At 41.2% G+C, this 25,877-nt stretch overlaps 1 protein-coding gene and 1 long non-coding RNA gene across 3 annotated transcripts; both read right to left on the bottom strand.

Moving 5' to 3' along the window:
* Window positions 1–214: 214 nt before the first annotated feature.
* LOC145168978 (protein DJ-1 homolog D-like) lies at window positions 215–4,315 on the bottom strand. Its single transcript, XM_079087608.1, has 5 exons — window positions 4,157–4,315; window positions 3,940–4,056; window positions 1,974–2,414; window positions 912–1,274; window positions 215–534 (listed from the first exon to the last, which is right to left on the bottom strand). Exons 1-5 carry the CDS (start codon window positions 4,220–4,222, stop codon window positions 346–348), a joined length of 1,176 nt encoding a protein of 391 aa, XP_078943734.1. The 5' UTR covers window positions 4,223–4,315; the 3' UTR covers window positions 215–345.
* Window positions 4,316–7,753: 3,438 nt separating this feature from the next.
* LOC145168977 (uncharacterized) lies at window positions 7,754–12,421 on the bottom strand. 2 transcript variants are annotated; one of them, XR_013742213.1, is made up of 5 exons: window positions 11,760–12,421; window positions 10,852–10,909; window positions 9,977–10,076; window positions 9,805–9,901; window positions 7,754–7,908 (listed from the first exon to the last, which is right to left on the bottom strand). It is a non-coding gene; the product is annotated as an uncharacterized LOC145168977 (long non-coding RNA). The 2 variants fall into 2 exon arrangements; XR_013742212.1 differs by having other exon boundaries at window positions 9,805–10,076.
* Window positions 12,422–25,877: the final 13,456 nt, after the last annotated feature.

Raw genomic sequence — 25,877 nt, 5'->3', positions numbered from 1 at the left:
GACATTTCTCTCAATTTTATAATGCTTAAACTGATTTTATGAATCTTAATGTAGTGTCAGCTCTACTGTAAGTATTACCAAATTTGGCATTTCATTTGACCAATTCTACATAATCTTCGCATATCCATATTTTGGCACGCAATTCATTATACTATATTCGGAATATCTTATCACATTTGCAATTTTTCGAAATAGTAAATATGACATCACAAAATAAAATGAAAATTGTTACATTACAATACACATAACATTTGAAAGATATCACAATATGTTGGATTTATTCTTTAAGTTGAATTTAATTCCGACTTATTAAACCGACAACAAATATGTCATGTTGTGGGTGTGCTAAAAACTTAGCTTTACACCAAGTACTTCCATTAACTTAGCAATGAATTGAGGGTGTTTTGGCCAGCCTACTCCGGTCACTAAATTTCCATCAGCATAGCAACCATCTACTGAGTCAGGTTCTATCCAGGTTGCACCAGCCAATACCACATGAAGTTTGGCAGCAGGATATGCAGTACATTTCTTGCCCTAGTAAATGTAGTAGAAAAGAGTTAAATGCAAGAAATAATGAGTTCAATCCATTGAATGCCAACTAGGTATTCCGGCTCATTCAACCATTCCATTAAACCATGCGGTATGGATGCTCTAATGTCTTATCATGATATTGTAATATGGAAAGAAACCACTAAACTTATCTTGATATTACAACTACACAACTTGTAGTTGTAATATGGTTGTAATTTAAGCTTATCTTTAACATCTAAAGTCAAACCATCCAAAACCAAGCCATCTTCTCTAATGAAAGGTGACTGGGAATGCTACTTAAATCCCAACATTGTACTATAATGAAAGTAACTGAGAATGATTTTGATTATATACATAAATTCCAAAAGAAAAATCCTTACCTTAAGAACATCAGCAGCAGCCAAAATTTGTTGCCCATATCCTATGGATGCAACGACCTTTCGAGAGTCCACAAAATATTTCACCAAATTAATAGCATCTTGGTGTAGTGCCAGGTATTCTGGACCTCGACCTCCAGGGATAACAAGAGCATCATAACTTGAAGCATCTATGTCCTTAAAGGTAGTTGTCATTTCGAATTCATGTCCATTTTTTTCACTAAAATTCTGGTCCCCCTCAAATTCATGGATAGCTGTATAGCACCTATCACCCTTTTCGATTTTGGGGGAAACGGAATCTACATGGCATCCAAGAATTTGAAGGGACTGAAAAGGAACATATATCTCATATTCTTCCATAAAATCCTACAAACGAAGCAAAAAAAAAAAAAAAAAATCACTAAGTAATGGTGTAACCACCGAATTATAGCATCATGCTTTAAAAAATCCATCCAATTATAGCAATGTCATCCGAATACAAAGTAATTTTCACTACTATAAGTGGGTAGATTTTTTAAAATATAATATCTTAATTGAAAAAAAAAATTGAAGTACAATGCTACAATTGACTAAACTATTCAAAGTACAATGTCTTGATAAAAAACCTGAAAGCATAATATTGTAATGGAAAGAAATGGTTAAGGTGCGGAATTTTACACAGATTGTCTATGGTTTAAATCCTGGCATGCCCAAAATGTCACTAGTGTTCCGCGATTGACCTACCATGTGGGTCGGGGGTGATGTGAGCCGCTCAGATGTTGCGATTTACCGTTTTTCTAATAGAAAGAAATGGTAGTAGGATATGATATAATGCACAAATAAATGAAATTATGTTGCTATTTCTTGCAATTGGCCATAAAAGATATATCAAACACTCGAGGTAAGTAGAAACATAGAAAAATGCAAGAAATAGCAAAGTACTATTGGAATTATTTTACTATAACATTGTACTATCGTTTTTCCTTATACTTGCAAATCATATATTCTTAAGGTATTTTACTCTATAAAATCTACCCAATGATAGCAACCTCAGCTCAAGAAGGGAATTACAAATTTACTACTTACCTCACAGAGGACTAGAATCCGTTTGTTGAAACCAGTGACAGTTCCTTTTAATGCCTTAATGAAATTACCAATAAACTCGGCATGCCCATAGTAAGCAGCTCCGGTGATTAAATTTCCATCAACGTAACATGATGCCATTGTCTCAGGTTGTATCCAATTAGCGCCAGCAGTAACAAGCACGGGTCCCAGAGTAGGAAATGCTGTAAGCGTTCGACCTTTCAAAACACCCCCAGCTGCCAAGATAAGTGATCCATGACAGATGGAAGCAATGGGTTTTCCAAATATGGCAAAATGTTTAGCCATTTTCACCACAGATTCATATGTTGCAAGATATTCTGGAGCACGTGCTCCAGGTATAACCAACCCATCATATGAACTTACATCAATCTCATCAAAAGTTGCATTCAGAGTAAAGTTGTGAGCTCTCTCTTCTGAATACGTCTGCAAAAATATAGTAAAGCATAATGAGGGAGTGTTTCTATTTGAAAAAATCTTTATGTTTCTTTTTTGAATGTAAGTGTAAAATGTTCCTTTTTTACTATCCAGACAATGAGAATATGATTTACCCATTTAATCACTTTACCCATACATATATGGCTTGATGGGAAAAAACACCCTAAGAAGACTAAGTACAATAGAAGCAGAACTATCTTATTACTAGTGCATGTAGGGCAAATTCTTACTCGTTCCCTTAAATTTCCAAGTTGTTAGTTCCAATATTTCAAAAGTAACATCCATGGTTCTTACTTGTTCCCTTAATCTTTTATTGTTGTTATTAAATTGGATAGATACATTTTGCATTTTTTGCTCCTGCATGATTCAATATAGTTTAATTGAGTTTTTCCAAACTGGATTTAGCTTGTAATTGAGTGGTGATGTTCTGTAGGCACTGCATTACACAATAGAGTCATAAACTGCACAATTGTTCTGCTGATCTGCTCCGTTTATTAGTTTCGTCTAATGATTAGTTAAATTTGATTTCATCACACTTTATTGCCCTTTAAATTTCCATATTAGGTTAGAATCTGCTTTAGCTTTATTTACTTTCTCTATATTCATTAGATTTCATTTTAACTCATTAAATGAATTAGATATTGTAGTAGTTGATTTGTATTTTTGATCAATAGAATTTTACTGTAATTCTTTGTTAATGTTACTTATGTTAGTATGGTAGTAATTACCAGTTTTTTTTTTTTTTTTTTTTTTTTTTTTTTTTTTTTTGCAAATTTACTTGAAAATGCTTACATACATGTCAATATAATATTAGTACATTAGTATGTTAATTAATAATAATAGTCTGTGTTAGAATGGTAAATATTTTGATAGTTTGTTGGTATATTTTTTGGCATTAGTTATGATGTTAAATTAAGTAACTAGAAATTTAGACTTCAAAAAGTAAACCTTATGTTGGATGAAAATCTAACTTAGGATGTTGTTAATTGGAAAGCAAAAGGCACGTGATGTTGCCATGTTGGTGTAATCTTATTATCTTATACAATCACTTGGGGTTAACGGCCCCTTTTTAACCGTTTTAGGCAATGGACTAAATCCTTAACAAAATGTAAAATTAAGGATGGGTTTGGGAAAATTTTAAAAACCAGACTAAACTTATGATTTTGAGTAAAATAAAGGACTATCCTTGTAATTAACTCTTGATTTTTTTTGAAAGGACAAATATATATTCCTAAACTACTAAAATCCGCTGCGGAACTTGACCCTCAACCTCTCAAGGAAAGAGGGCAACACTAGGCAACAAGCCCATTAGTAATTATCTCTTGATAAAAATTTAATGTGATTTAGTTATAAAGGAAATATCAGATTATTTGCTTTCAAAAAATACGGGAACCATTGTGAGCAAAATAGAAAGGAATCGAATTAAAGTCCAGAAAATTCTTCTTCTTTATGCAAAGCTTAAGAATTATTATCAATTTGTATTTAATGTCTACTGATTTAGTAAGAGGAGGACCTGATGAGGAGTTATACGATAAAGAACCGTGCGACAAATATCACCGGATTTTTTATCAGGGCAAACAGCATCAACCGACAATCCAAACGCTTGCAATGCCTGAAAAGGAACTATTGCCTGCACAACAAAATCATTTTAATCAGAAGCGAAGTCCACATTGAGAACCACTTGTTTATAGCAGCAAATGTCAAAGTTAAGAACAAAAAAAAAAAGGAACCTCAAGGTCTTCCATGTAATCGCCACATAACATCAAGATCTTCTTTGGAGAACCCAAATTAGTCATTATAGATAATCCTTTAAATCAGTGTTTGGAGGAGTAGCCTTTGGACACAAATGTGGACTGTTGGGAAGAAATATGTAATCTACTAAACCCCTTTCATTTATATGAAACCAATGTGGGAAGGTGATAGAGATCGTTTCTATTTTATTTTTAAATCAGATAGTGATTTTTTTTATATAATATAAAAACATAATATAAAAAAAGCTAAGGTATATTTTATTATTTTGAAAATGTTACCTAAGTTAAGTGGGTATAAAAGAAATAATAACTCTATCTTGGAACGCGGTTTTAAGATAAGTATATTATGCCAACTCAATTTACTATTTTTTATCTTTAAAATATTAAGAAAAAAATATACAATCACATCATAGTTTTTATATTTTATAATAAACTACTATAAATAATCAAAGGATAACTTGGATCGAGCATTTATTATGTAAGACAATGAATTAAATGAGAACCTTTAAATAAGATATTTGATTCTCACGCGGCCTTAAACAAATAGGCTATCTAAGTCCATCAATTAATCAATTGTAAAAACCAGGTGTGTGCACGATTTCCATGATATCTATACGAATTCTTTGTCCAAACAAAAGGCTATTGATATTCACACTAGGGATCAACATATAGGACCAATACCCAATCTTGAACTGGACGTTAACTTGTACCGACTAAGCATATATGGTCCGATATCGGTTCTATGATTTGGAGAAAATGATATTTAGGTATTCGGTTATGTACCAAGGAAAATCCCGACGACCCTGAAACAAATAAACTAGTCCCCAACATTGGTGAGGCTACATTATGCCAAGGTGGGTCAAAATAACATATAACCCATACGGCCATACCCCTCTATTAGACCTACGTTTTACACACATGCAAAAAAAAAAGGCAGTTTCACTTAATACTAAAAGCAAGATGTGAGGCTCTAGTTTGGCTACGTGAGGTGCTACTCTTGGCTAAATTGATGAACAAAAGTAAAAGAGTGATGCTTGCAAGGGACATGCATCAACACTTGGTGACCCTTTTTAATAAAAGCATGATAATTAGAATTTTAATCAATGATAATTGACACTTCCATTTATAGCAATCAAATTTGGTCCAATCTTGTCCCCACTACAAACAAAATCACATTTAGTGGCACAATTTTTTAGTGACATATTTTCTTTCGTGCCACGTACTTTTAATGGCACATCCTAAATTTCACTATAATAATTAATAGATTTAATGACACATAACATTTTATGCTATTAAAAGTCATGTTTATTAATGACACAATAATTTCAAATGAAACTAAAATATTTTGATTTTATTGCATACAAACCATAAGTTTTATTCTATTTAACCATTTTTTATGCAACTGGTATCTCGTTGTTTCATTGTTCAAAAAAGCTATCTTATTCTAGTGATTTTATATTTAGATTTTCATTTTTTTTCCTCCTACCAACTGGAAACTTAGGGCGAAGAGGGAAAACTCTCCCATAAAACACTTAGGGAGAAGAAGGAAAACACAATGCTTTGAACTCCATAGTCGATGCTCTAAACCCCATCGCCACACCATCAATTTGTTGCCCTCGTTGGTGTCCGTTATTCCCCGTCGTCAACGCCCACCGCCATTGATGCCGCATTTGCTTCACCTCACATGTGCTTTTCATTCAATCAGGTAATCCCTAACACCTCATCTTCCTCATTCTTTGCATTCTCCTCAAATTGTGCCTTCTATTTTGATTAAACCATTCAATGGAAATTGTTTTTAACATTTCTTTCACTGCACTCTATTCATTCTTCCCTAATTTCATCTATTTATTTTTACTGATTCGGTGACGTGTCTACAAAAGCAAAATGCCCATGGCTCTCACATGGTAGTTTATAGGTCTGCCGATTTCAGCAGGTTCTTTCTTCCACGTATATTGTAGGCATATATATTTGTGTCTATGGCTTTACATGTGTTTACATCTATATACTTTTGCAGGAGGATCAGTCCCTATTAATTTTTTGGTTATCATACGCAAGTTGATTTATATACTTTGTCTCTATTGATTGTATATGATCCTTTGAAATCTGGATTTTCATTTCGGAAATTCTACCATCTCGAGGGAGAATGTTTCATCTATGTTTCAGTATACATTGAAAATTTATTACAATATATAATAATTTGTTCTTTTCTTTTGATTTGATTATGTGATAGGGAAAGGTTAGTTGAGCAAGACTTGAACATAAGGAGTCCTTGGGCCTTACTAGATTGTGCCACACAATAAATTTCAATCTATATTCGTACCTTGGAACGTGAACGATCATAATTTAGCTAGACAAAGTCATTCGTCTATTACCTCTCAACAATTCAATCAACTGATGAATTTGATAGCTAATTTGAGCCAACAACCACACCTAATGCTGATTAAAAAGTTTCATGGTTTCACTTTGATTGGATATATTCATCTTTTGTTCCTATTTGTCTGCATTCTATTGAGACTTGGGAGGTAAATTCATTGTGCCATCTTATTAGTTATTGTTTCTCTAATTATTGCACCACATGTTCAAATCCCTAAGGAGTTTTATGAATGTAAAAGATGGAAAAAAAATAAACAGTAGTCTTGGATGAACATGTTCTTCTAACTTAAAAAGTACCAAGTGAATCAGCTGCAACTACATACGCCTAATCATTATATTAATGGTTTATAGTATTTAAAGTGGAATCATTAGTGTCAACATGATAGGGTTTATACATGTTTTTTGCATTTATTTTTCATGTGTCTTATCTTGTTATTCTAATCATTTAGTGAGTAGTAGTAGTAGTAGTAGTAGTAGTTCCTTAATCCTTATTATGCATCACATCAAATTGAGTGATCTTCTCCAGTTTGTTCAGACTTAAGAATATGACATTGATCTTGTCCTGTCGTAGGTTTTTCTAATCAGTGCAGTGGTTGTTGATCTACTATTTGTTGACAGAATGCATGTGAGTAGATGAGGTTGGGTTGGGCAAACATTTTCTTTAGCAAAGTTTAATGATTATTTTGAAGGGAAGAAATTAGGAATTTTGTGTTCAAAAGAGGAATGGAAAGGAATGGTTGAGACTTTTATTAAAAGGTGTTTTCATTTCTTTTTGATTTTGACTCTGTTCTTCTGGCTTGATCAACAACACATTCTTACAAACTAAAGATGATAACTGTTAAGATTATGGTTTCTTTTTCGCAGATACCAGAAATCAAGCAATGAAGATTTCCTATCACTGACTCTGACATGTAAGGAAGTTGGTGGGTCCTTTTACACGGTATCTGAAATAGTTTGGAAGATAATTCAAGAGAACCGGGTGCTGGGTCCACCTAAGTCATCTCCAAGAGATGAAAACATGGAGAAGCTAGATAGTTTCTTAGAACACAACCCATTGGGTTCAATGTCTGTATATCTAATGATGGAACCGGTAAAAGGTTACAACTGTCTTTTTGTCACACCCCAAAACCGGAACGGCGGAAATGTTCTGGGGTGGAGGACGTCATGTCTAGTATCACAACCATCGTATAATAGCAATCATAGTAACATAACCATTACTGTGAATACATAAATGAAAAATGTTTACATTTGTTTAAAACTTGTTTGGATTACATCAAAAATGTATGAAAAATAAGTAAATCATGACTCTTGCTGCTCCAGCTTCTCAAAAATCCAGAACGTACCTGTCTACTGATTTCCTGAAAATACAAGCAGTTTTAAAAGAGTATCAGCATAAAGCTGGTGAGTTCATAAGCGATATTTTGAAATGAAAGTTTGTTGATGACTTTGTAAAAAAAATGTTCGCATGTTTCCAAGAAAATCCAGTATTTTCTTTAGTGAAAGTGATGTTATCAATTCTGTTTAAAACTATGAATATTCATTTCTGAAAACTGTTGTGGCATGTGAAAACACTAGTTTGTATGACTAGCTAAGGCTAATCATAATATGTATGTATTCTGTATAAAAATCATTGTATAATCGATTCCGTTTGCAAACCCTGGCTTTCATCAGTATGTGTAGTGTGTTTTATTACTTGAAGTAAGTTCATGATATGAAATCCCTGAAATCCTCCAGTTGTAGTGTGTAATAGTTCTATTAGTGAAAATAAAACTATTGAAGAATGAACACCCATAAATCCAAGTAGTTTATACATATTGTGAGTCGTATAACCATGCTTGATATGACCTAGAGACTTTTACAACGTTCTTCAAGTGTTGGTTAAATGACATTTGTCACCCCAGGCATGCCTGCCTAACTGTAGCTAGCAGTTCAGGTGTGGGATTGTCAATCCCGAATAGATCTATTCACAAATCTCACGCTCTCCCTCAGGAGACTCTGGTTATACTATGATAGGATTTAGCCCTGTACACCTAAGGGTACAGTTTTGAAGTAGTGTCTCACAATGTTGTACAATCTAGTTTACATGTAATTCTATGGTGTTATACTGTAGTGAAATACGTATGTATACTGTATGTAGTGACAATTATACTTAAATAATTATGAAATGCCATGCTCATGTAGTGATGTATACCATAAACTAAATCTGTCATAGTTTATAAGCTTAGTAGTGATAAATCTCTGGACTTGTAAGAGTTACGTTTAGAAAATCTCAAACTATACCTATTATAGTTTGTGCGTATGAATATGTATGAACTTGTATAATTTCCCAAACTATACCTATTATAGTTTGTATGTATAGTGTAGTTGATGTGGATATTGAATCTGAAAAACTATGCAATTTTAGTTGTAAGTTGAAAGCGTCCCATATGCTCAACATGGTACAAAAGGGATAAGATATGAGAATTGCATGAGTTTTTATACTTGTTAAAAGACCCTTTTGTATTAGTTCACAAAAAGCATTCATGTGTGGCTTGTACGGCCACCCTAGGGGTGTGTACGGCCATGTGTGGCTTGTACGGCCACCCTAGGGGTGTGTACGGCCATGTGTGGCTTGTACGGCCACCCTAGGGGTGTTCACAAAAAGCATTCATGTGTGGCTTGTACGGCCACCCTAGGGGTGTGTACGGCCACCCTAGGGGTGTGTACGGCCACCCTAGGACAAAGTGCTAAACTCACATATGATTGAGTGAGGGAGGTGTACGGCCACCCTAGGGGTGTGTACGGCCATGGGTGTGCGGCCCATGAGGTGTGTGGCCGCACACTCATGATGGAGTGTGTCTTTGAGGTGTTTTCAAGGTTCATGCTAGCATCCATGAAGTGTTCTAGGTCCATGCTTAGTTGTAGTGCAAGTTTGGAGTCAATAAAGGTCATAGAAATGGGTTTGCGGCCCTAAAGTGCGTGTGTGTGGTCGCACACAGGAGTGTGCTGCCGCACAAAGGAGTGTGCTGTCGTACACCCTTCGTGTTTATGCCCTAAATGCCGACTTTCAGGTGCAGCAAGGCTAGGGTCATGTCCAACTCGAAGATAGAAGTCAAACTCTCACTTTGGAGGGTCTTTTAGGAGTGTGTGGCCACCTTATGGGGGTGTGTTGCCGCACTCTCTTCTAAATATGAAGAACATGACGAATATTGCGGACTTAAGGCTTAGATAGAGTGTTCTTTCATGGTTAACAAGTTAGAGGATGAATTACTCACGTTCTTGAAGCTTTGGAGGGTTCACGGTTGAAGAAGCTTGAGAGAATGGTGTAGTGTGCGGCCAAGGAGTGAAAGGAATGAAAGGAAAGGGGTCTACCTGTAACACCCATAAAATTCAAGCCAATTTAAAACTTTTTAAAACATTTAAAACCATTAAGTTATTACAGTTTACTTTCAAAATAATTTAAACATCAGAGTATCCCCAGAATCAATCATGAAAATGTAAGGAGGTGCACGATCACGCCTTCGCCTTCCCACGATCATCAGAATACCTGAAACAATAATCGATAAATGTAAGCTCGAAGGCTTAGTGAGTCACCCCCAAGATACCAACGCCATTCAATCATAATCATATCATATAACATATAAGCAAAAAGCATGCATAAAGAACCATCAGTCTGACTGGACCGAATGCCGGTCCTCAGTCTATCTGGACCGCTCTCCGAGCCTTCGGCACGTCTGGACTGCCCTCCTCGGGGCCTTCAGCCTATCCGGACCGCTCGTTGGGCCTTCGGCCTGACTAGATTTGCCCGGCCCGGGCCTGCAGTCTACCCGGTCCGCCCAGGGTGTCTTGGCCTACCGCACACAGCAGGACCTGCCTCAACCCTTTCCCCAAACCAACAAACATGTGCACATACATATAAACAAGTAAACATGCAGATCTAACAGATCACTAACATGCAACCATCCTATAACCAGGATACCGATCTAACTGATCTCTAGCATAGCAACCATCGTAAACCAGGATGAAATCTGGCATAGCAATAACATAGCAACCATCCTAAGCCAGGATGTAATCTAACGTAACAACCATCCTAAACCAGGATGAAATCTAGCATAGCAATAACATAGTAACCATCCTAAACCAGGATGTAATCTAACATGGCAACCATCCTAAACCAGGATGAAATCTAGCATAGCAATAACATAGTAACCATCCTAAACCAGGATGTAATCTAACATGGCAACCATCCTAAACCAGGATATAAATCATAAAGGGCCGGCCTTGGTGCCGTAGACCCTATTGATATAGTGAGGATGACTCACCTGGCGCTGCTGAAGTCCCGCAGATAAAACTGCAGCTGCTGGTTGACAGATTCCCGAACTGTCAACATCAAACAATACCCAATTAATAATTAGGTTCCAAGCCCAAGGCCCAACTCACACTCCAAAATCCCAATAGTCAAGTAATGGGCCAAAGCCCAATATATGGCCCAATATCACATAATCATAAAGGCTCAATTATGGCCCATCAATGGCCCAATTTTCCAAATTGGGCCCAAGACTTTCACATGGGCCTTATCCCAAAACCCATATAATTATTTAGTCCATTTACTTATTCTTGGAAAGCCCATTAATAGTCAAATCCAAAGCCCACTAGAAAGGCCCAATTCAAGGCCCAAATGAAATTAGGGTTTTTCACCTGAAATGACGATTAGGGTTAAGTGTTTCTTACTTAACCCAATTAAGGGCTTAATCCATTAAGGACTTAATCCATTAAGTCCATTATTGCCTTAGGTTAATTTACCAATGATAATAATTTAATATTTTAAGTTTAATAAATAATTCTCTTGCTGATCAATCCCAAATTTAGGGTTTCAAGGCATTAGGGTTTTTCACACCCTATTTTGGTTTTCCAACCAAAATATTAGCCCATTTATCAAATGGTTGGGCTTTAGGTCCATTAGGGCTTTATTGGGCCCATTAAGGTCTCATTGGGCCCACTAGGGTTTCTTTTGGCCCATTAGGGTTTAGTAGTCCCTTGTCCAAACATCCAAACGAGTCACAGACCAAACAAGGCACACCGCCACCCGACACAGCGGCCGGTGGCGGTAGGAGGTGGCAACCACCACCTCACGGTGGTGGTGACGGGTTTTCTTTACTATTCCGATTGGCTACAATTTACAATACGATCCAAATAGCACACACGCTAATAAACATACACCTAAACACACCTAAAGTATGCAAAGTCACACACACACACAGCCGCTCTGTGGCGGCAGGCGGTGGTTGGTGGTGGCAACGGCTTTTCCGTGAACTCCGGCCGGACAGTACACCATCCACGACCAGCATAGAAACCGAAGCGTCATGCACTTGAGTCTTGCTTGAAAGTGAACCCACACCCCCCTGTGGTGGGCGGCGATGGCGGTGAGTGAAACAGCCTGCAGCAGCGAGACAGCCGGCAACAACATCAGCTAACAGTCGCAACAGCAGTGGTTCACAGCAGCAATAGCGGCCTAACGTCCGGCGACGGCTGGGTCTTCAACGGCAATGGCAGCGGCGGTGGTATCAATGCAACAGTGAAGTGAGAGCAGCGGAGCTAGACAGACGGTGGCGATGGCGACGATAGCTCCGACAGAAAGGAACGAAGATGAGGGCTCACGGTCTCTGGTGGACGCGTTGTCGGCAGCGGTTGACGATGGCATCGCAGCTTCAGCACGGTGGCAACGCCGGTGGTTGGTGCTCGAACTCAATAAGGCGGCAGCGGCCGACGATGGGGATACAAGGTGGGGGTCCATATTGAGGGCGGCGGCTGGGAAATGGGAGGTATAAGGGTGGCGGCTGCTATATTCTTTAGGGTTAGGGTTAGTTCAAGTTGTGTTTTATATGCATAGGAAGAAGGTGACGGGAGAAGGGAGCCGGGTTTAAGTCCCGTGTTCCAAACGAAAATATGATTCATTTTTACAAGTTTGGCCCCCGACTCCACAATTTAATTCAGTTAAGATCCAATATTTTCACTACAACCCCTGCTCTACAAAATTCCTTTCAGCACCAGTCCAAAAATTACCAATCAGCCCCTAGTATCCCAAAATCCTTCCAGAATAAGTCCACAAGTTTCTCATTACACCCTGCCTTCTAAAATCCTTACAAAATAAGTCCCGAACTTACATTTAAACCCTCAAAATCAAAAGTATATCATTTGGCACCCCGAAACCAACACCCCACTAATTAGTATCGGATTTTGGACTATAATAACATACAATAATAATAATAATTGCTCCTCGGGATTCCGGGTTTATTATTTAATTATTCCATTTTAAACGGGATGTTACAACTCTCCCCCACTTAAATTTGATTTTGTCCTCGAAATCGTTTCTTGTCATTCCTTACACACCACACAACTAGAACTACGTGGTCACCATCTCGTGCATAATCTCAGCCTTCCCAAGGCAATCAAAACCCACCCGAACAGGGTTTTAAAACCCGGAAATGAACGAATTCCCTGAATTATGATCGCATTACCCAATCTGAATCCGAAGTCTCGAGAGGGTCTGGCTCCCTGACAGACCGCTCATACTAATTCCTTGTTGTTGAACCCTAGTCCGCTTAGCTCTCATCCGACTATTCAACTTATGATAACTGCGGGGGTTCCAACATCCAGATACTCCTCATACCCCTGAAGGAAACTTCGACAAGTAATAACTGCCCTAGCTGTATCGCCATTCATGGATCCATTAATCATTCTGATCCATCCGCTCATAACAGACTGACAATCTGTCGCCATCGAACCAAATACAAAAGTGAACGCTACCAAAATATCGTAGTCTTACATCATGTCCGATCTCCAACGACCTACAGTTTCCTGATTCTGATTATGCTGTGGTCTACCTACAATCTTGCGAACTGGCCCACCCTGACCTAATCGTCTGAAACAATTCGTGAATGCTACGGGTCCTCCCGTAGTCTCACAACACTTCCCTCACTATCTGACCGTTAGACCTAATGGATTACATACAGAGTCTTCAGCATGACTGGTCCGCCTCACCGGGCCTTCAGCCTATCTGGACCACTCTCAGAACCTTCAGCATATCTGGACCGCCTCTCCGGGCCTTCAGCCTGTCTGTACCGTTCCCCGAGCCTTCGGTCTGACTGGTACGCCCCGCTGGCCTTCAGTCTATCCGGACCGCTCTAAGTCTGTTGTGCATAAACCCGGACCCAACCTGGTGCCATTTCCCATATATAGCCAGTTCTCCCCCACTTGGGGTTTCGAACTCCTGATCCAATCCGTGGACTATAATATCGGCCTAACTCTAGACCTCGTGTTGATCGCCCACTCTTTCAGGAAACCGTGGTCTGATCCCTGATCCGCGTATCTACCACCTACGCTAAATAACCCGCACACCCGTGCTGAAAGTACTGCCGAGCCCTGGCAGCTAACACAACCCTCAATCTATCAATCCAAAAACCCTCATAGTCGAGCACACACTCGACCGAACCCCCGAACTGAACTCAATTCATGACTAGAATCCCAAACTGATTCCCCAAATTCTGTTATCAAGCAACGAGAAGACGCGATACACATGTTGGGGAGTTTTACCGAACTCCCAAATCACAAAACCCTCAAACCAAACAGCAACTTGGGCCGCCCTTTCTTCCTGACAAGGATGCGAAACTTATCCCAGTTTCGAAACGACTCCTGCTTCCGAATCCCGGGACGATTCTCCCCCACTTAGATTCGACTAAGTCTTCACAATACATGAATATTGGAGAATTCCCATTCTTTCTCCCTTTCCAACGATCGATCCGATAACAACCAACTCTTACCAACTAGTGCTCCATTTCTAGCCAATCCCATATGATCACACACTTCTAAGAACCAGATGAACACTTCCTGAATCCTAGTGAAACCGACGGTCCCTAATACTTGGATGATCCCACACTCAATTCTTGAAGACCAAAAGATATATGCTCCAACTAATACCTCAGTAACGAGCTACTTCCCTTGGCGCTTTCCCCCACCAGTCAATAACGGTTACTACAGTCACTGAATCCTAACAATGTTGAATAACCATCCTGTGGGACCCTGTCCGTAGGCCTCCCACATAATACCCTTCTTACCAAAGTGCTCCAACAAATCTCCCGCTCTCGGCTCTAGAAATCATATCATTCAGGGTCTCGCACCCTGACTCACTCACCAGCTCGATCATCCACAGCTGAACTGCAGTAGCTGAAACAACCTCTGCCCTAAACCGGGCTAAAACTGCTCCCAAGACATAGTCTCCAATCTCGAAAGTGCAATGAATCGCACAATCAATCCTTACCGTCCGATGCAAGAGATCCAAGGTGAATCAGATCTCACAAGATACTTATGCCACATCAACACACCCGCGCTCACCAGCGCTGAAATATTGTCGCCAACCCCTACGACTAGCTGACCCCGAGCTGGAATACAACCTGATCCTGGGGTCACAAGCCTGCTCAATCCTTCGGGCTCATAAACTAAAAGGGCATAATCCTTATCCTATAAAACGATATTCCAATTCACCAATTAATCATTCTACTTCCAGCTGCGAAACCCCAGCTGAACATAGTCATCACTCCTTTCCGGAGTCCCCGCGACTCTCATTCCGGCCTCGAGCAAACCCCCGAGCCTAAAATCTAGAAACTCATGTACTAGCCTCTCCTGCTCATCCCGCGGAAATATAACGAGTACAGATCATTTTCCTGATCCCAGATAACTGCAGCCCTCTGCTCATCAGAATATGTGCTAATAACAAGTCCCGGTACTGGAAAGCTCGACCAGCTCCTCCCCCTGTCGTCGTTACAACTGCTAAAGATGTTGCGGCAGCCGTCTCAGCAATGGCTGCATAGCGCTCGTCAGAATACTCAACCATGGCGGTCCTGATAGACCTAATCATCTTTGGAATCTGTCCCCGAACAATTTCGATCACCTCCTCCCGGATGATCTCCCTGACACGATCCTCTGACAATACTGGCCTATCCTGGCTGCCAGCTCCCGATCATGACCCGGACCCGGTCTCAAAACGTCTCGTAACCATCATTCTGATAATACACCAGAAAGATCTCGTATAGTCCATATAACAACCGAGAACAAACTCCCAACTAAACCACAGGGGTTGTGATTTCCTTGCTACGCGTATGGGTCCTGTGCTTTCAATAGTACGAGCCCATACTACCTTCCACACCTACCCATATTTGTCTCAAGTATCACCACAACACCCTAACAATGTACATAAACATAGCGAGCGCTCAATCCTCACTCCTAGAGGAATGCTAAATATCTCATAACTGGCCTCCCGACCTCACACAACCCACCCATCAATGAAACTTCCACCAACCCTACAGCACTAGTGTATGCTCGCCATACATAACGCTGGACCCTATAGACTTTCGAATATCCAATCCTACCCTAAGCTCCCAATCAAACAAGAACAGAACATAAGGCCAAATCAAACATTCTCAGGCTATAAGATCTTAATTATGTATAACTGTGATGCATACACTAAGCAACTACAGTAATGATGTCAATCTCATATAAAGGAAACCCTAGGCTAGCAGGCATCATGTAATCAGGCAACTCTATCATGTAATTCCTGAAGATCCCTAGCCTAGTACTAGCATGCTGTTCTAATCATATCTCATAACTCAAATAATCCGTAAGGTATTTTGGGGTCTATCCGCGAGCTCCGGCTGATCGTACACTTGCATCCTCCTTTTATTATTTTTGAAAACATTTTAAGAAAATCGTTTTGTAACCTTGTCCTCAGTTTGAGACTGGAGACACATGAGTGTTTCCTCCAATTCACTCAAACCAAGGCTCTGATACCAACTTGTAACACCCATAAAATTCAAGCCAATTTAAAACTTTTTAAAACATTTAAAACCATTAAGTTATTACAGTTTACTTTCAAAATAATTTAAGCATCAGAGTATCCCCAGAATCAATCATGAAAATGTAAGGAGGTGCACGATCACGCCTTCGCCTTCCCGCGATCATCAGAATACCTGAAACAATAATAGATAAATGTAAGCTCGAAGGCTTAGTGAGTCACCCCCAAGATACCAACGCCATTCAATCATAATCATATCATATAACATATAAGCAAAAAGCATGCATAATGAGCCATCAGTCTGACTGGACCGAATCCCGGTCCTCAGTCTATCTGGATCGCTCTCCGAGCCTTCGGCACGTCTGGATCGCCCTCCTCGGGGCCTTCAGCCTATCCGGACCGCTCGCTGGGCCTTCGGCCTGACTAGATTTGCCCGGCCCGGGCCTGCAGTCTACCCGGTCCGCCCAAGGTGTCTTGGCCTACCGCACACAGCAGGACCTGCCTCAACCCTTTCCCCAAACCAACAAACATGTGCACATACATATAAACAAGTAAACATGCAGATCTAACAGATCACTAACATGCAACCATCCTATAACCAGGATACCGATCTAACCGATCTCTAGCATAGCAACCATCGTAAACCAGGATGAAATCTGGCATAGCAATAACATAGCAACCATCCTAAGCCAGGATGTAATCTAACGTAACAACCATCCTAAACCAGGATGAAATCTAGCATAGCAATAACATAGTAACCATCCTAAACCAGGATGTAATCTAACATGGCAACCATCCTAAACCAGGATGAAATCTAGCATAGCAATAACATAGTAACCATCCTAAACCAGGATGTAATCTAACATGGCAACCATCCTAAACCAGGATATAAATCATAAAGGGCCGGCCTTGGTGCCGTAGACCCTATTGATATAGTGAGGATGACTCACCTGGCGCTGCTGAAGTCCCGCAGATAAAACTCCAGCTGCTGGTTGACAGATTCCCGAACTGTCAACATCAAACAATACCCAATTAATAATTGGGTTCCAAGCCCAAGGCCCAACTCACACTCCAAAATCCCAATAGTCAAGTAATGGGCCAAAGCCCAATATATGGCCCAATATCACATAATCATAAAGGCTCAATTATGGCCCATCAATGGCCCAATTTTCCAAATTGGGCCCAAGACTCTCACATGGGCCTTATCCCAAAACCCATATAATTATTTAGTCCATTTACTTATTCTTGGAAAGCCCATTAATAGTCAAATCCAAAGCCCACTAGAAAGGCCCAATTCAAGGCCCAAATGAAATTAGGGTTTTTCACCTGAAATGACGATTAGGGTTAAGTGTTTCTTACTTAACCCAATTAAGGGCTTAATCCATTAAGGACTTAATCCATTAAATCCATTATTGCATTAGGTTAATTTACCAATGATAATAATTTAATATTTTAAGTTTAATAAATAATTCTCTTGCGGGTCCCGATCAATCCCAAATTTAGGGTTTCAAGGCATTAGGGTTTTCCAAACCCTATTTTGGTTTTCCAACCCAAATATTAGCCCATTTATCAAATGGTTGGGCTTTAGGTCCATTAGGGTTTTATTAGGCCCATTAAGGTCTCATTGGGCCCACTAGGGTTTCTTTTGGCCCATTAGGGTTTAGTAGTTCCTTGTCCAAACATCCAAACGAGTCACAGACCAAACAAGGCACACCGCCACCCGACACAGCGGTCGGTGGCGGTAGGAGGCGGCAACCACCACCTCATGGTGGTGGTGACGGGTTTTCTTTACTATTCCGATTGGTTACAATTTACAATACGATCCAAATAGCACACACGCTAATAAACATACACCTAAACACACCTAAAGTACGCAAAATCACACACACACAGCCGCTCTGTGGCGGCAGGCGGTGGTTGGTGGTGGCAACGACTTTTCTGTGAACTCCGGCCGGACAGTGCACCATCCACGACCAACATAGAAACCGAAGCGTCATGCACTTGAGTCTTGCTTGAAAGTGAACCCACACCCACCTGTGGTGGGAGGCGATGGCGGTGAGTGAAACAGCCTGCAGCAGCGAGACAGCCGGCAACAACATCAGCTAACAGCGGCAACAGCAGTGGTTCACAACAGCAATAGCGGCCTAACGTCCGGCGACGGCTGGGTCTTCAACGGCAATGGCAGCGGCGGTGGTATCAATGCAACAATGAAGTGAGAGCAGCGGAGCTAGACAGACGGTGGCGATGGGCGACGATAGCTCCGACAGAAAGGAACGAAGATGAGGGCTCACGGTCTCTGGTGGACGCGTTGTCGGCAGCGGTTGACGATGGCATCGCAGCTTCAGCACGGTGGCAACGCCGGTGGTTGGTGCTCGAACTCAATAAGGCGGCAGCAGCCGACGATGGGGATACAAGGTGGTGGTCCATGGTGAGGGCGGCAGCTGGGAAATGGGAGAAATAAGGGTGGCGGCTGCTATATTCTTTAGGGTTAGGGTTAGTTGAAGTTGTGTTTTTTATGCATAGGAAGAAGGTGACGGGAGAAGGGAGTCGGGTTTAAGTCCCGTGTTCCAAACAAAAATTTGATTCATTTTTACAAGTTTGGCCCCCGACTCCACAATTTAATTCAGTTAAGATCCAATATTTTCACTACAACCCCTGCTCTACAAAATTCCTTTCAGCACCAGTCCAAAAATTACCAATCAGCCCCTAGTATCCCAAAATCCTTCCAGAATAAGTCCACAAGTTTCTCATTACACCCTGCCTTCTAAAATCCTTACAAAATAAGTCCCAAACTTACATTTAAACCCTCAAAATCAAAAGTATATCATTTGGCACCCCGAAACCAACACCCCACTAATTAGTATCGGATTTTGGACTATAATAACATACAATAATAATAATAATTGCTCCTCGGGATTTCGGGTTTATTATTTAATTATTCCATTTTAAACGAGATGTTACACTACCCTTTATATAAGAGTGGGTGTGCTGCCATGAGGGGGTGTGCGGCCGCACACTCATGTGTACAACCGTACACTCCTCCTAAAGGTGTGTATGGCCCGGTTTTGTCACTATACGACCTGTTGACTCATTCCTAACCTCAACCTCGGTTGTACTCAAGCTTAGAACGCTTAAATGAACCCTTAAACAGTACAAGAAGTTAACAGAACAAGTTAAACATTGATTGAATTGACTAGGCGTACAAGATAGATGTTCCGGGTTGTCACATGATCCCCCCGTTTGAGGGAATTTCGTCCCGAAATTCAAGAATAGAAAACAAATCATGAACTTGGAAAGAGATGAGGGTACTTCTGTTTCATCGAATCTTCGCGCTCCCAAATGAATTTAGGTCCCCGCTTGGCATTCCAGCGAACCTTCACTATCGGGATGCGACTCTGCTTCGTTCATTTGACTTCCCGATCCATGATTTCAATTGGTTCTTCCACAAAGTGTAGACCCTTGTCCAGTTCGATCTCATCGAGAGGAATCACAAGTGTCTCATCGGACAGACACTTCTTTAGGTTCGACACGTGGAAAACGGGATGGACATTGCTAAGTTCTCGGGGTAACTGGAGTTTGTATGCTACGGGACCGATCCTAGCAAGGATCTCGAACGGTCCAATGTACCTTGGATTTAGCTTCCCACGCTTCCCGAAGCGTATCATGCCTTTCCAGGGTGAGACCTTCAGAAGGACACGGTCACCAACCTGAAATTCCAAGGCTTTTCGTCTCTTATCAGCGTAGCTCTTTTGTCTATCCCTTGATGCCTTCAGTCGATCCCGGATTTGCACGATCTTTTCAGTCGTCTCTCGAATGATTTCAGGACCTGTGAGAGTGTTGTCGGGAACTTGACCCTTAACTAGCTGTGTGTCACCCACCTCAGCCCAGCACAGAGGGGATCTGCACTTACGGCCATATAGGGCTTCAAATGGCGGAGCCTTGATACTGGTATGGTAGCTGTTGTTGTAGGAAAATTCGACCAAGGGAAGATGAGTGTCCCACGACATGCCGAAGTCGATGACGCAGGATCTCAGCATATCTTCCAATGTCTGAATTGTTCTCTCACTCTATCCGTCTGTCTGTGGATGATAAGCCGTGCTCATATCCAACTTAGTTCCAAGGGCCTTCTGTAGTGATTGCCAAAACCTCGAGGTAAACCTGCTATCTCGATCGGAGATAATGGATACAGGTACCCCATGAAGGCGAACTATTTCCCGAATGTAGATCCGTGTGAGTCTCTCCATCTTGAAGTTTTCTTTGATTGGCAGGAAGTGGACGGATTTAGTCAACCGATCTACAATTACCCAGATGGTGTCGTGCCCGCTCGGAGATCTGGGTAACTTGGTGATAAAATCCATTGTAATCCTTTCCCACTTCCACTCAGGTATTTCTGGCTGTTGAAGTAAACCTGAGGGCTTTTGGTATTCTACCTTCACCTTGGCGCAAGTCAAGCACTTGCCCATGAAGGTAGCAATTTCTGCTTTCATTTTCGGCCACCAATGGAGTTGTTTGAGATCCAGATACATCTTATCTGAACCTGGGTGAACGGAGTATCTAGTCTTGTGAGCCTCATTCATGATAACCTCTCTGTACCCACCGAACTTTGGGGTCCAGATCCGGTTCATGAAATAGTAAACTCCGTCTCCCTTGACCTCTAAGTTCTTTTCCATTCCCCGCAACGCTTCATCTGCCATGTTCTCTGGTTTCAAGGCTTCCAGCTGAGCCTCTCTGATTTGTGCAGATAAACAGGAATGGATGGTCATTGTTAGTGCCTTCACCTTACGACCCGAATACTCCTTTCGGCTGAGGGCATCCGCTACTACATTGGCCTTTCCGGGATGGTAGCGTATTTCGCACTCGTAGTCATGGAGTAACTCTACCCATCGTCGCTGCCTCATGTTTAACTCTTTTTGGTCAAAGATGTGCTGTAAGCTCTTATGCTCGGTGAAGATGGTGCACTTGGTTCCGTAGAGATAGTGTCTCCAGATCTTTAATGCAAAGACCACTGCTCCCAACTCTAGATCGTGAGTTGTGTAATTGACTTCGTGTGTTTTCAACTGCCTCGAGGCATAGGCGATAACTTTTCCTCGCTGCATGAGCAGACAGCCTAGGCCCTGATTGGATGCATCGCAGTAGACAACGAAGTCTTCCGTCCCTTCGGGCAGGGACAAGATAGGTCCGCTGCATAAGGCCTGCTTCAAGGTTTGAAATGCAGTATCTTGCTTGTCTCCCCAACTAAAGGCACCTTTCTGTATCAGGGTAGTTAGAGGCTTAGCAATTCTAGAGAAGTTCTGGATAAACCTGCGATAATAGCCCGCGAGACCCAAGAATTGCCGGATTTCCATGGGTATCTTTGGTGCAGACCAATTCTCAATCGCTTTGATTTTGGAAGGGTCCACGTGTATGCCTTCCTCGCAAACCACGTGACCAAGGAAATTTACCTTCCTGATCCAGAACTCACACTTTGAGAATTTTGCATATAGCTTCTCCACCCTTAATGTTTCCAGCACCTGCCTCAAGTGTTGTTTATGATCATTCTCGCTCCGAGAATAGACAAGTATGTCATCAATGAACACGATCACGAACTTGTCTAGGAAAGGGCGACACACCCGATTCATCAGATCCATGAATACTGCCGGTGCGTTGGTTAGACCAAAAGGCATTACTACAAACTCGTAGTGTCCATAGCGAGTTCAGAATGCTGTCTTGGGCACATCATTCTCGTGAACCCGCAACTGATGGTACCCTGATCTTAGATCTATCTTCGAAAAGTAACTGGCTCCCTGAAGTTGGTCGAAGAGGTCGTCGATTCTGGGTAAGGGATAACGGTTCTTGATGGTCAGCTTGTTCAGTTCTCGGTAGTCAATACACATCCGAAAGGATCCATCTTTCTTCTTCACGAATAAGATCGGAGCTCCCCAGGGTGAGGAACTCGGCCTTATAAATCCTTTGTTGATCAACTCATTGAGCTGGATGGATAGCTCTTGCATTTCCGCTGACGCTAAACGATAGGGAGATTTAGCTACAGGAGTAGCTCCGGGGATTAAGTCGATACGAAACTCGACTTGACGCTCGGGAGGAATTCCTGGGAGACCTTCGGGGAAGACATCAGGAAAGTTGCAGACTTCGGGGATGCTCTCGAGGTCTTTAACTTTTTGCGTCTCATTAACAACATGAGCTAGAAATGCATGACATTCCTTTCACAGATATTTCTGGGCTTTGATGCATGATATGATACGAAGGTTCGAGCTGAGCTTATCACCATAAACCATGAGAGCTTCACGAGAGGGAAGATTGAGACGGATCGCTTTCTCGAAGCAAAGGATATCAGCACGATTGGGGCTCAACCAATCCATGCCGATTATGACATCAAAGCTTTTTATGGAGACTGGCATGAGGTCGATAGGAAAGGAATGACCGTCTAGGGTAAGGGTACAGCCTATGAATATGTCGTTAGTGCTCTCTTTCTTTCCATTAGCCATCTCGACGGTAAATGTTTCAGTTAAAGGTTGGGATTTACACTTGAGAAGATGTTTGAATGCATGACTAACAAAACTCCTTTCTGCACCAGAATCGAAAAGAATGCATGCATAAGAGTGGTCAAGGAGGAACGTACCCGTAACGACAGTAGGATCAGCGACTGCCTCCTCCTGGCCGATAGCCAGTACCCTCCCCATGTTGCCCGCTGTTGTCGCTTTGGGACAATCTCTTTTGAAGTGTCCAACCTCTCCACATCCATAGCAGGCTTGACCAGCGCCTGCCCCAGGAGCCTGGTTGGTTGGTTGAACAGGTTTCTTGCAGTATTGAGCCGTGTGTCCCTTCTTTCCACAGCTATTGCACTTCAATTCACGGCAGGATCCGTGATGATGAAAGTTACACTTGTTGCACAGAGGTAGGTTTCTAGCATAACCACCAGTAGGAGCTTGAGTGGTTGGAACAGTAGTTAGAGTAGCAGCAGGAGTAGTAGCAGCATGAACTGCCACTGTTTGTTGTTTCTTGGAGGGCTCCTGCGAAGACTGCCCCTTGTGTTTGTTCCAAAACTTCTTCTTCTTCCCACCACTCTCCTTTTGTGGCTCGGAAACAGCTGTTACCTCATCCAGATCTGTCCCATGATCAATCAGAGTCTACGCCAGACTCTTGGCGCTGTCAAATGTAGTGGGCCTAGCAGCCAAGACATTCCCTTTAGTTGGGGGCGTCAGTCCCCAGATGTACCTCTCGATTTTCTTGCTTTCCGGGGTGACCATTCCCGGACAGAGGAGAGCCAAATCACAGAACCTGGCGGTGTAGGCTGCAATGTCGGAACCCTTCATCTTCAAGTTCCAGAGTTCGTGCTCCAACTTTTGCACCTCTCCTCTCGGGCAGTATTCCGCGAGCATGAGTTCTTTCAGTCTTTCCCAACCCATGGCATTAGCCACTGGCAGAGTTAGGGATTTAATTTGACCATTCCACCAGGTCAAATCTCTGTCGGTGAAAGTGCAGGCGGCGAACTTCACCTTGTTTGCTTCGGAACAGGCGCAAATTTCGAAGATGATTTCGATCTTCTCGAACCACCTAGTCAGGGAAATAACACCTCCGTTTCCATCGAAGGATTTGGGTTTTGCGTTCATGAAGTCCTTGTAGGAACATTCCTTTTGTTGTCCCTGACTTCCATCTTGCCTTTGAGGGTCGGTTCCACCTCCAGCCCCACCAGAGTTAACTTGTGCAATTGTTGCAGTTACGGCGGGTGTAACTGCTGCCTGGAACATGACGGGGTCGAACTGAGGGGGTGGTGGTGGCGGGATGTCGTCGTTCCTTCTGTTGGATCTTCTTCGGGGAGGCATCTTGTTCTAGAAACAACCAGGAAGAAGAGGATGGTAAGTCCCCAAGATATATGAAACGAAATATATCTCATCCTGATAAATAAAGTGTTCTACCAAGCGATAAACAAAGAAAGGTTACTAATGCAAGTAAGTTATCGCCTAAGAAGGAAGAGGTAGCAACACTTGGAATGAATCTACATACTGAATTTGGCTCTAGCTAAAATACTCCTATAGTATTTTATGTTGTATGTTTTCGTTTTACCGATGTCTGATGAATATATGCTTGGTAAGTGTTGGACTTGCTGCAACACCACAGTCACTCCCAAGCACATGTTGGTCATGTCTCGAATGAATATAGTTGATCAGGCTATATTGATCCTAGACATGATTACATAACTGCCCAGGTTTAACCGCAGTGTCCCAACATCCAAATACTTTCGTTTGTTCTATTTATGACTCCGGTTCTGTTATGTATGCATGCTCGTATACTTTTTACAAAATACTTATATTTTGAAAATATACTTTTTAGTTTTCAGAGTGCTTCAGCCCCTTTGTGTTTTATAGTTGTATACCATGTAAGGCTCGGTATACTTAGTTCACTATAAACAAGGGCTCTGATACCAATATGTCACACCCCAAAACCGGAACGGCGGAAATGTTCTGGGGTGGAGGACGTCATGTCTAGTATCACAACCATCGTATAATAGCAATCATAGTAACATAACCATTACTGTGAATACATAAATGAAAAATGTTTACATCTGTTTAAAACTTGTTTGGATTACATCAAAAATGTATGAAAAATAAGTAAATCATGACTCTTGCTGCTCCAGCTTCTCAAAAATCCAGAACGTACCTGTCTACTGATTTCCTGAAAATACAAGCAGTTTTAAAAGAGTATCAGCATAAAGCTGGTGAGTTCATAAGCGATATTTTGAAATGAAAGTTTGTTGATGACTTTGTAAAAAAAATGTTCGCATGTTTCCAAGAAAATCCAGTATTTTCTTTAGTGAAAGTGATGTTATCAATTCTGTTTAAAACTATGAATATTCATTTCTGAAAACTGTTGTGGCATGTGAAAACACTAGTTTGTATGACTAGCTAAGGCTAATCATAATATGTATGTATTCTGTATAAAAATCATTGTATAATCGATTCCGTTTGCAAACCCTGGCTTTCATCAGTATGTATAGTGTGTTTTATTACTTGAAGTAAGTTCATGATATGAAATCCCTGAAATCCTCCAGTTGTAGTGTGTAATAGTTCTATTAGTGAAAATAAAACTATTGAAGAATGAACACCCATAAATCCAAGTAGTTTATAGATATTGTGAGTCGTATAACCATGCTTGATATGACCTAGAGACCTTTACAACGTTCTTCAAGTGTTGGTTAAATGACATTTGTCACCCCAGGCATGCCTGCCTAACTGTAGCTAGCAGTTCAGGTGTGGGATTGTCAATCCCGAATAGATCTATTCACAAATCTCACGCTCTCCCTCAGGAGACTCTGGTTATACTATGATAGGATTTAGCCCTGTACACCTAAGGGTACAGTTTTGAAGTAGTGTCTCACAATGTTGTACAATCTAGTTTACATGTAATTCTATGGTGTTATACTGTAGTGAAATCCGTATGTATACTGTATGTAGTGACAATTATACTTAAATAATTATGAAATGTCATGCTCATGTAGTGATGTAT

Source organism: Lactuca virosa, chromosome 4 (genome assembly GCF_052849685.1).
Source record: "Lactuca virosa cultivar CGN04683 chromosome 4, Lactuca_virosa_CGN04683_v6, whole genome shotgun sequence".
Lineage (NCBI taxonomy): Eukaryota > Viridiplantae > Streptophyta > Magnoliopsida > Asterales > Asteraceae > Lactuca > Lactuca virosa.
The sequence above is the reverse complement of the archived record's forward strand: the minus strand, read 5'-3'. Positions and strand labels throughout refer to the sequence as shown.

Coding starts and splice junctions, on each gene's coding strand:
- LOC145168978 (XM_079087608.1), bottom strand. CDS start 4,222: ATGACTAATTTGGGTTCTCCAAAGAAGATCTTGATGTTATGTGGCGAT. Junction 4,057..4,156: donor ATTACATGGAAGACCTTGAG/GTTCCTTTTTTT, acceptor TTTGTTGTGCAG/GCAATAGTTCCTTTTCAGGC. Junction 1,275..1,973: donor GGATTCTAGTCCTCTGTGAG/GTAAGTAGTAAA, acceptor CTTCGTTTGTAG/GATTTTATGGAAGAATATGA.